This window comes from Solanum pennellii, chromosome 9 (genome assembly GCF_001406875.1).
Source record: "Solanum pennellii chromosome 9, SPENNV200".
Taxonomy (NCBI): domain Eukaryota; kingdom Viridiplantae; phylum Streptophyta; class Magnoliopsida; order Solanales; family Solanaceae; genus Solanum; species Solanum pennellii.
Window position 1 is genome coordinate 18,613,522 of NC_028645.1, and position 12,189 is coordinate 18,625,710.

General features: G+C 31.0%; 1 protein-coding gene across 1 annotated transcript; it reads left to right on the forward strand.

The window, feature by feature from the left end:
• Window positions 1–10,636: 10,636 nt before the first annotated feature.
• LOC107030957 lies at window positions 10,637–11,646 on the forward strand. Its single transcript, XM_015232171.2, has 2 exons — window positions 10,637–10,919; window positions 11,270–11,646. The coding sequence occupies exons 1-2, from the start codon at window positions 10,637–10,639 to the stop codon at window positions 11,302–11,304; spliced, it is 318 nt and encodes a 105-aa protein (XP_015087657.1). The 3' UTR covers window positions 11,305–11,646.
• Window positions 11,647–12,189: the final 543 nt, after the last annotated feature.

Sequence of the window (12,189 nt, forward strand, 5' to 3'; positions counted from 1 at the left end):
ATATTTTGCCAATCCACTACAGACCTCTGTGGCTCATACCCAACTAGGGGTGGGCATTCGGTATTTCGGTTCGGTTCGGTTTTTTTTTTTGGTTTTTGGTTTTTGTAAATTGCGTACCGAATACCGAACCGAAATATTTCGGTTCGGTTCGGTTTTTGTTAATTCGGTTCGGTTTTTGTTAATTCGGTTCGGTTTTTTATTTCGGTTTTTTAATGGGCCTGTTTAGTGGGCTTTTTAAAATTTTAAACTTTACAATTTTTTCAATTTTTTGTTTGATTTTTCAACTTAATGGGCTTTGATATTTCAACTTAATTGGCTTTGATATTTCAACTTAAAGTTTCTTATTTTTTTTAAAAAATTTATTTAATATTAATAATTATTAAATATAATATAATTTATAAATTATAATATAATATTTCGGTTTAAACCGAAATACCGAATTCCAAAGTAATATGTACCGAAAACCGAACCGAAATACCGAAAATACAAAAAATTAAACCTAATACCGAACCGAAAATCGAAATACCGAAACCGAAATTCTGAAAAATTTCGGTTCGGTTCGGTGTTTCGGTTTTCCGGTTTTTATGCCCACCCCTATACCCAACTACCGCATTACCTTTCACGGGTAACCCATACAATATCTCCACGTCCTGTAAAGTGATCATACTCTCACCCGTCCTAAAGTGGAATGTATGAGTCTCAGGCCGCCATCTCTCAACTAGTGCGGTGATTAAGCTACGATCAATAACAGGCCTATGAGACCTATAAACACCATATAATCCAGATAGTTTAATCACATCTAAGACTCGTGGATGACTGGGATGTTCATTTACTAGGTCCCAAAACTTCCCATCACATTTCCTTGTGTTCAAAATCATATTATCATTCCCTATCCATATATCTCGTGACCTATGAGTGAGCTGTCCAGTTAATACAGACGGATCAAGTGGACCGGGATCCAATTGGTATGCATTATTAGCAGCCATAAAATAAATACCTATACAGAAGTAAGAATACAACGTAACTTAGAAGCTTTCTCAATCTACGAGTGCAAGAGTTGTTAAATATATAGTGGTTGTAAATTATGTTTACATGACAGAAACAATCAAAAGCACAACAATTTACTTCTTTCACTTACCAAAGATTTGGTAAGAGTGGCAGGGGTTAACCTATAACCCACTCAATCACCCACCCGATCACTCACTTAGTTAATTACAGATATACCCTTGTGCTGTAAACTGATATATCCTTTCTATATGCATTTTGTTGGAGAGGCAACCCGAGTACTTCTAGGCAGGTTCTAAATAATGATCAATATATTATGTATGATATATTTACACAACATAAAACCATGCATGTACACAGCAAATCGCAGGCACAGATTAAAAGATAAGGACAGAGCAGCTTCAATAATTGCAAGAGACTATTCCTGTTTAGGATCATTATAGCTTCAATAGTTAAGTACTTGCTATCTATGTTAGCAGACAAAACTTTGACCAAAGCAGAGACTCTATTTGCGAGGGAAAATGAATTCCCTTCCTTCTTAAGCAAACTAAGCAACTGGTACTACAACAAATCGACCTATAACCCACTCACTCACTTAGGTAATAACAGAGTAAATCGACCTATAACGCAGTTACTCACTTAGTTAATTACAGACAAACTCTTGTGCTGTAAACTGATGCATCCTCCCTATATGTATAGAAGCAAGCTTTGTATCAATGTATTATGTATGATTTACACAGCATAAAACTAGATGCATATAACAGCAAATCACAAGCATGCATTATAAGAAAAGGACATAGCAGCTTCAATAATTGCAACAGAGTATTCCTGTTAAGGGTCATTGCACTTCGATAGTTAAGTAATTGCTAATCTAAGTTAGCACACAAAATTTTCACCAAACAATCGGCATCATCAATACCTAGGAAGCACGGAACTGCGAACACAATTGTGGCTGATTACTTGCCTCCTAATGAGCAATTTCAAAGGTTTAAGATGAAGAAGGTAGGGAGATGAAGAATCACAAGACATGGAAGCTTACCTCTAAGCAGTGAATGCTCCTACTGAGCTGGATCGCTACAACGAAGAGATCGAAAGCAGGGAGAAAGGCGAATGTTTCGGTGGTTGCCTAAAGGAAAATAACAAATTCATCAACTATAAGATAAACTAAATCAATGTATGACAAAATTACCTGAATCACAAAAAGAACTCTTCTTTATCAAAGTTTTTTTTACCTTTTTAAAGCAGATCTGCAGCCGTTTTCAAAGTTTTGAAAATTTCACCTCCACTCTTCAGATACAACATTCATAAACTCCATTGTGCCTTTGGAGCGAGATTTGATGCTAGTTCTCTTCATCCCTTGTAACTTGAAGGTAGGCTAATTTATGTTTTACGCTTCAATGGAAAAAGGAGCTTCTTCCCCAATTTTATATAACTAAACCCTAAACATAAATTATATATGCTTAAAACGTTATTCGCAATAACGTATTAGAGTTAAAACGTAATTTCCAGTTACGTATTATTATTAAATTATATATGCTTAAAACGTTATTCCCAATAACGTATTAGAGTTAAAACGTAATTTCCAGTTACGTATTATTATTAAATTATATATGCTTAAAACGTTATTCCCAATAACGTATTAGAGTTAAAACGTAATTTTCAGTTACGTATTATTATTTAACGTCTTTAGCAGACCGTCCCTTTTCTCATTAAATTTTTTAAAATAAAATAATTGTTTTAAAAAATAAATAAAGTATAAAACGTTACTGTGAACCACGTTTATACTAGTTTTGTAAACAAAATTAAAAACATACTATTTTGGTGAATTGATTTATAGAATGGCTTATTTTCGTGAAAAATTCTCATATAATTCACACTTCGTATCTTCTTAACTAAGTAATATTAAAGTTTTCAAATTAATTAATTTTTTGAAGCCGGTTAATTTCTATGTTTTCACCTTCATTATGTAACGGTCATATGGATTTATTTTTTCTCAATTAAAATTTTCTTCCGATATTATTTTCTCCACTCCGCTTTAGAAAATATTGTTGAGTATAAAATATGCTTTTATTGATATTTCAAAAGTAAGAAATAAAAAAAAATAATAAGTGATAAATTCTCACCATTGAATGAATCTTAAAATGTCTGATTTTGTCACATCTAAACTCAGTCTTTATTAATTTTTTTTAAAAAAAAACTCGAGTCTTTAAATCATTGAATGCTATTCATTAAACTATTAAATGCTTCAACAACGAATGACGCATTCTTAGACTCATTTGATGCAGCAATAATGCATATGGCTTGATTATACATAGATTCATACATTTGATATACTTTGCATACATTAAGTTAATAATAACTCATAGAAAAATGCTAAATAATTAGAAAATTTGATGAGAATTTGATCAGAAGATTAAAAATTAATAATTTTTTTATTTAAAAATATATTAATTTTTTTTATTTTTAGCTAAAAAATATTAAAGTTAAAAGGATAAAAACGTTTTAAAAAGTAAAATAACATAGAAAAAAATATCATTTTGGCCAAATTTGGACCAAATTTTCTGGACAAATTTTTTTCCCTATTTGATATATTTTATATTTCATTAGCTTAGTGAACTGATCATATTAAATTTATATTTTCTCAAAGATATTATTTAATATAATATTTAATTATTAGTTTATTGTTTAAACTTTATCTTGTGAGACCTATATTGGTTACTGCATTATTTTTTTTATGAAATAATAAATTTGCTTTTATTGAATTTCTGTTTTTCTAGTATTTAATTATAATTGTATTCAAATTGTATATTTATAATTAATAAATGAATAAATAAAACACATTCAGAAATCAGATGTTGAAAATTAATAGTTTCAATTATTCAATGTTTAGTTTTGGAGATCATACCTTAATTATTTATATGTGAATTAAGATTCAAATGTCTTAATCTTAATAAAAAAATAAGATACAAATTTAAGATATTTAGAAAAGCGAAGAACAAATAAACAGAAAATAAATGCATAACTACTTTCTATTTATTTCGATTCAAGAGTTTTAATAAATAAAGTATGAGTTATCATTTGTAATTATCAGGGAAAATTCATGCTCTTATTTTTCTGTCAACAGTAAAAAAGAGCAAGTGTCTAATCAAATCAATCAAGGAATAGGGTCAGAGACTTTACTTCGCTATGATAGAGTTGTTGTTGATTGAAGATTGGTTGAGACCCTTTTTTCTTTTATAAGAGAAGAGCTTGTAGTTGAGTACAAAAAAAATGTCGGTGAAAAACGAGTAGGTAAGCACGCGGTGGGTTGTACCGGACAGCTTTGAAACGAGTGACAGTTGACCGNAAGCCAGTTATAGACAAGTAAACATGACGTTAGACTAGTGCTAATGGGGTACATAAACGATGACAGATAACATGATTTTGTACTAGTTATTTAAATTGTACATATATTTTATTTATAAATAAATAAATAAATGAATGAATATATGACACACATTCAGATGTTGAAAAATAAATAGTTTTGATCATTCAATGTTTAGTTTTAGAGATAATATCTTAATCATTTATATGTGCATTAAAATTCAAACGTCTTAATCTTAATAAAAATAAGTAAGACCTAAATTTAAGATATTTAGAAAAACAAAGTATAAATGAACAAACTAAAATAAATGTATAAGTACTTACTATTTATTTCGATTCAAGAGTATTAAAAATGAAGTACGCATTATCATTTGTAATTTAACTCCACAGAAAATCAACAAAAATATTTGTATTTTTTAAATTTATAACCATAATATACATGAAAAAAAGTATTTGTTCTTTATAATTATACTTTCATGTACTTATTAAGAATTTAATCCGTCGATTCAATATTTAATAAATGTCGAGTTAGTAAATAAGATTATGACATAAAACATATATATTCTCTAATTTTTGGACGGCAAGAACATCGATGTTCTAAAAATATAACGGAAAAAATCTTCATACTATTTACAATAGTACAAAGATATATTTGTCCTTTTTCTTTATTCGTTAGTGAATATTATTGCTTCACATTCTAGAATAACATGCTTTTAAAAATAGTGCAAACTTCAAATATAACGTATTTCTTATATAAAGTGAGCAAAATAACACATGTTAATTGATTAAATGTTAAATTAAAGCCTCATTTATTTTTATTAAAATCAATATGTCTGAATCTTAATGCATATTTGAATGATTAAGATGTTATGTCTAAATTTAAATATTAAATAATTAAACTTAAGGTTATTAAATGAGCGAATTGGGTTAAAATTGAAAATATAAAATGGATTGAAAGAGAAATTGAGTTGTCATAACCCGCTCAAATTTACTTTGGGCTCAAATTAACTTAAAAATGAATTGGATATTGAACTCCCCAATTTAACCCACTTAGTAATAATAATTTTAATATATTGTTAAAGTTTTATAAACAAAATTTGAATTTCAACTCAAGATTTTTTTTTTTAAAAAAAAGATACAAATGGATAGCTAATTCTAAAAAATATAAATAAATAGTAATTCATACTTTTTTTTTTAAAAAAAAGCTACAAATGGATAGGTTAATTCTAAAAGATATAAATTAAATAGTAATTCATACATTTAATATAAGAATATACATAACATCAATACAAATAAAAAGTCTTAAAGCGGGTAGAAATTGGACATTAAATTGAGCTCAATTAAATTTTTTCTTAAAATGAGTTAAAGTTTGACTAATTTGAAATTAAACCCAATACAAATTATCTAGATTCTGTATATTAAAATTTAAACATATTGAACATATTACCTATAATTCAACTATTTTTAACACCTCTAATTAAGTCGGTTAGTTTTTCAATCTCTACAGTAATTTTCTAATCATCAATTACCATATAAATAATCTCAATTCTCAATATTTTAATCCTAGTTTAATAATGCGTGAACCACACCGTGGACCCTTAATACATAATTGAACATGTGTTTACACCAGAGAGTCAAATTTGTATTTGTATATTATATATTATATATATGTAAGAAGCAAATAAGAAGATGGGGTGACGTTGGTTTATTAATTTTTTAATCCATTTTATTTTGTCATTATTAGGTATTTGTCATTATCAATAAATAAATAAATGTCTTATAATCAAAATGAAAATGTGCTTACTGCACTAATTTCATGCCATAAAAAGGGAATATCCTTTTTCATATAATGGAACCCAATTGCTGACTGATAATGGCACTACCTTATTTTTTTATTTATATGAATTTTCTAATGAATAAAAAATAAAAGAAACATGATGGGTGAACTGACAGAAGAAATAATTAGGTACGTGAAGGTCATTATCAAATTGATGAGCCACTTATATTAAATTATCATATAACAGAAATAGATGAGATTAGAATAGAACATATCAAGTCAGGACAAAACTAGTAAAAAGTACCAATGTTTTGATATGTAGAATACTACGAATGTTTATATGTTTACAGGACAAATAATTGAGTGGCAGTGAGCTGTATGATTAACAACAGTGTATGTACATATCTTTGGTTGGTCATGTTCTCACTTTTAATAAAATCTTATTATTAATATTATTATTATATTTATTTGGGGATTTGTGAGGAGGATTTAGGTAGATTTAGAATAGTAATGTAGATCATTAAAGAAGTAAGTAAAATTTCATGTGTATGAGTGAAAATCTTATTTTGACATTTGACGAAGTTATTGAGGTGATGCATGAAAGTCAAGGTTTAATTAGATCTAGCTTTGTGAGAATAACAACATTAGGTACAATGTTGAGTCATATGCGATAAGGCTATTCATTTCCAATGGAGATCCAAATAAATATTGGAAGCACATCTCTCTATCTCTTGGTGGAGGGATTGAAAGTGCGCTAGCAATCGTTTGAAGATAACCATTTCCAAAGAATTGTTTATTATTCTCTCAGTTTCAATTTGATTATCAAATTTTAACTTGACATAAATTTTAAGAAATAAATTGACTTTTAAATCCTAATAATAAATTAATAATATGTGAAATATGCTAAAAAAAGACAATGTCATGTAAATATCTAAAAGTCAAAAAATTATTAAAATAACAAAAATTTATTTCTTTTGAAACGACTTAAAAGAAAACCGAATTAAAATGACCTAGAAAGTATTTCTTATGGCATACATTAGCAAGTTATAGCATCAAGAACATTCTATTGGCTAATTATAATATCCATGTCCCCTTGAACTTTGAATTGTAAATTCAATTGCTATTATAGCATCCTCGAAACCGCGATCAGCCTTAGAAGCTCATTGATAGGAACGAAGTAAGATACTTCATTGGTTTTTGGTTACTTGTTTATTTTATTTTTTTAATTGTTTTTAATTATTTGTTTTTGACAAATTAAAAAAGAATAATTCTTTTATCTATTATATCTTCAATTAATTTCTTTTAAAAATATAAAACTTTTTAAAAATCTTAAATTTTTAATTTATCAATTTTATAATTAATTATGATAAAATGATAAACTTACAATGTCAATCATAATTTTCTTAATAGATGTACTAATTTAAAAGTAGACAAGTAATTATGATCGAAAAAAATGACAAACAATCAAAGTAATCGTAAATTTCAAAAAGAGCAAAACTAAATGTCACGACACTTTTTTTTGGCACGATGTGTAAATGACCGAAATACTCTTTGGCTCCAAAACTGCCTAAACTTCCCTGCAAAAACACAAAATCAACTTTTTTTTTTTTAAATTTGATAAAACTAGCTTGTTTAGTGTGAGTTAGTTATCAATTTGTTAGTTAGTTAGTTAGTCATTACTCAACTTTCAAGTAGTTAGTTATAGTTAGTTATATTTCACATGTGTAGTTAGTTGTAGTTAGTTATAGCTCACATGTTTTGTATTTCTGTTTTGATTGAAAGAAAAATGAGCAGCTGAGTTAGAAATCTTATCAGTGGAACAGACCTTTTTATTGATTGTATGAGAATGTTTTGTATTAGGTAGTGATGGTGCTTTACAGTAGTTCATAGAGGAACCAGATTGAAACTTCTGTTGGGAACCAGTATCATCATCTACAGATGGAATGTGACACTTTGAACAAAAAAGATACAAACCACTCCTTGCTTTACCAAGTGCCAGGGGCTCTTCAGAGAAGGGCCCTGCAGTAAACAAGAACTATTGTTAAAACTGACTATCCCTTTGAGTTGGTTACCTAAACAATAGACTGATATTAGATTGAACTTGAAGCTAGGTATATACAATACTTTATACAGAGTTAATGTTGAATTCAAACACACATCACCAATTTCAGTCACTTTAACCTTGTATCCATTTGGTAATGTGATTAAGAAGGGATAAGGTAGAGGCTTAAGGTTTATGAGATTGTGTTTTGTGTAGGTCATATGGTGAGATGCTCCTGAGTCAATGATCCAAGAGCCAGCAGTTAATCTTTCACAATTACATGACATATCACTTATCTTACTTATAGAAGAATGACAAGCAAGTATACCTGCTAGACTTGCAGCTCCACTTGACACATTGTTTGAATATTCAGACTCATTTCCAAGTAAATTGAGCAATTGCTCATATTGACTCTTTGACAGATTCACTGGCATTTGTTTTCCCTGCTCAAAATTCTCTTCACACTTGTAACTATCACCCTCAGAGGTATGTACATTTGCTGCAGATCCTCTTCCTCTTCCTCTTGGATTTCTTGTGTTGGTTGGATAGCCATGAAGTTTGTAGCATCTATCTTTGACATGTCCAGTTCGTTTGCAATACTCACAAAACATATTTGATCTGTTACCAGCATTAGAGTTTCCCCTATAGGCATTAGTGTTGTTGAAATTTCCAGCATTGCTATTGTTAAAACTGCCAGTGTTGTTGTAACTTCCATTTCCCCTACCTATGCTTCCTTTATAAGAACTAGAATTTGTTGAATTACTTTGAGACAACACAGATGCATTAAGTGAAGTGGACTCCAAAGCCATATGATTTGAAGGCTTCATTTCTCTCTGCCTCTCTTCCTGTGACAAGATAGCAAATGCCTGTGCCATTGTAGGCAAAGTAGACATCATGAGGATGTTCCCTCGCACAGCAGTGTACATCTCATTTAGGCCCATCAAGAAGTGTATAAGTCTTCTGTCCTGCTCAGCCTTATACAGTTTTATCTTTCCTCCACAAGTACACACACAACTACATTGTGAATTCACATCAATTGCACTCATTTCCTCCCACAATTTCTTCATCTTTGTATAATAACCTGTGATGTCTAGAGTGCCTTGCATCAAATCATTTATCTCCTTCTGCAACTGATATAGCTTACATCCATTAGTCTGATCATATCTATCCTCCAATTCCTCCCACAATTCCTTAGCATTGTTAACATATTGCAGACTATCTCGTAGCTCTGGGGAGAGGGAGTTTAGAACCAAAGATGTCACCATATCATCACACCTCTCCCACTGCATGAATGATGGATCTGTAAAGCTTGGTTTCACGATCTTACCATTGATGAATCCAGTTTTATTCTTAACGGACAATGCTCTAAGAGCTGCTCTTCTCCATGATCTGTAACTAGTTCCATCAAACACCATAGGAACCAAGGTAGAAGTAGCATTTTCAGAAGGATGCAGATAGAAAGGGCTGTTAAAATCTGGTCGTTTTAAGGAGTTACTAGTATTCACATCAGTTGTAGTATCACCCATGGAGAATGAATTGATATTCAACAAATGGAAAATCTATGAATCAGCAACAAGTAACTAACCAAATCAAACAAAAACAGAGAACAAAAGAGGACAGAAGAGAACAGAAGAGAAGAACAGATGAGATCAGTGAGTCGATCAATCAATTAGATCGAAAAATAAATCTAGTATGAGTAACCTTGCTCTAATACCATGATAAAATCATCAATACAAGATGATGGAGCCAGCAATTCAAGCTGGAAGCTGGAAGCTAATCTCATTCCTCCATTAATGGAGGTTGAGCTTCTGATAGCATGAAGGAAGAAGAGGAATTTTTCTGTATTGGAATGCATATGTAAAGCAGTACATTAGATGTGTATATATACACATCAATGAGTAGTAACCAATCAAAACAGAAATACAAAACATGTGAGCTATAACTAACTACAACTAACTACACATGTGAAATATAACTAACTATAACTAACTACTTGAAAGTTGAGTAATGACTAACTAACTAACTAACAAATTGATAACTAACTCACACTAAACAAGCTAGTTTTATCAATACAAGATGATGGAGCCAGCAAATGAATAGCTATAGTCTTTTAAGTAGTTTGGAGGATGACAAGATCTAGTTGTCCTTCTAGGTGTAAGAACAGATGCATTTGGTCCAGTAGGTGCTGTGACAGGTATATTTGGCTCAGTAGAAGGTGTTGTAGATTCTGTCACATGTATATTTTCAGGTATGGAAACTTGGTCACAGGTGACTTCATCCAGTCTGTGTTGTCTCAAAGTAATTCAACAAATTCTAGTTCTTATAAAGGAAGCATAGGTAGGGGAAATGGAAGTTACAACAACACTGGCAGTTTTAACAATAGCAATGCTGGAAATTTCAACAACACTAATGCCTATAGGGGAAACTCTAATGCTGGTAACAGATCAAATATGTTTTGTGAGTATTGCAAACGAACTGGAAATGTCAAAGATAGATGCTACAAACTTCATGGCTATCCAACCAACACAAGAAATCCAAGAGGAAGAGGAAGAGGATCTGCAGCAAATGTACATACCTCTGAGGGTGATAGTTACAAGTGTGAAGAGAATTTTGAGCAGGGAAAACAAATGCCAGTGAATCTGTCAAAGAGTCAATATGAGCAATTGCTCAATTTACTTGGAAATGAGTCTGAATATTCAAACAATGTGTCAAGTGGAGCTGCAAGTCTAGCAGGTATACTTGCTTGTCATTCTTCTATAAGTAAGATAAGTGATATGTCATGTAATTGTGAAAGATTAACTGCTGGCTCTTGGATCATTGACTCAGGAGCATCTCACCATATGACCTACACAAAACACAATCTCATAAACCTTAAGCCTCTACCTTATCCCTTCTTAATCACATTACCAAATGGATACAAGGTTAAAGTGACTGAAATTGGTGATGTGTGTTTGAATTCAACATTAACTCTGTATAAAGTATTGTATATACCTAGCTTCAAGTTCAATCTAATATCAGTCTATTGTTTAGCTAACCAACTCAAAGGGATAGTCAGTTTTAACAATAGTTCTTGTTTACTGCAGGGCCCTTCTCTGAAGAGCCCTCTGGCACTTGGTAAAGCAAGGAGTGGTTTGTATCTTTTTTGTTCAAAGTGTCACATTCCATCTGTAGATGATGATACTGGTTCCCAACAGAAGTTTCAATCTGGTTCCTCTATGAACTACTGTAAAGCACCATCACTACCTAATACAAAACATTCTCATACAATCAATAAAAAGGTCTGTTCCACTGATAAGATTTCTAACTCAGCTGCTCATTTTTCTTTCAATCAAGACAATGAATTCTTATGGCATGCTAGGCTAGGACATGTACCATTTGTGAAAATGAAGAGCATATCTACCATTCCTCTAAAGTTTTCTAACAAACAACCTTTCACTTGTACAATTTGTCCAATGGCTAGACAAACTAGAATGCCATTTCCAGAAAGTGTTACTATGAGTAGTTCAATATTTGAGTTGCTGCATGTTGATTTGTGGGGACCCTACAATGTACCAACACATGATGGATATCACTATTTCTTGACTATGGTAGATGATTATAGTAGAGCTACTTGGACACAACTTATTAGGTGTAAAAGCAATGCTCTTTGTACTATAAAAGCCTTCATATCCTTAATAGAAAATCAGTTCCACACTAGATTGAAAACTATCAGGTCTGATAATGGCTTAGAATTTTCTAGTACTGAGGCAACATGTTTCTTCCAAGAAAAAGGCATAATACACCAGAAATCTTGTCCCTACACACCACAACAAAATGGGGTAGTAGAGAGGAAACACAAGTACCTTCTTGAGACAGCAAGGGCACTGTTATTTCAATCAAAAATACCTATGAGGTATTGGGGAGAGTGTGTATTAACTGCCACTTATTTGGTTAATAGATTGCCCACTAAACTGCTTCAAGGGAAGTCTCCATATGAGTTGTTGTATCAGAAGAAGCCTTTCTA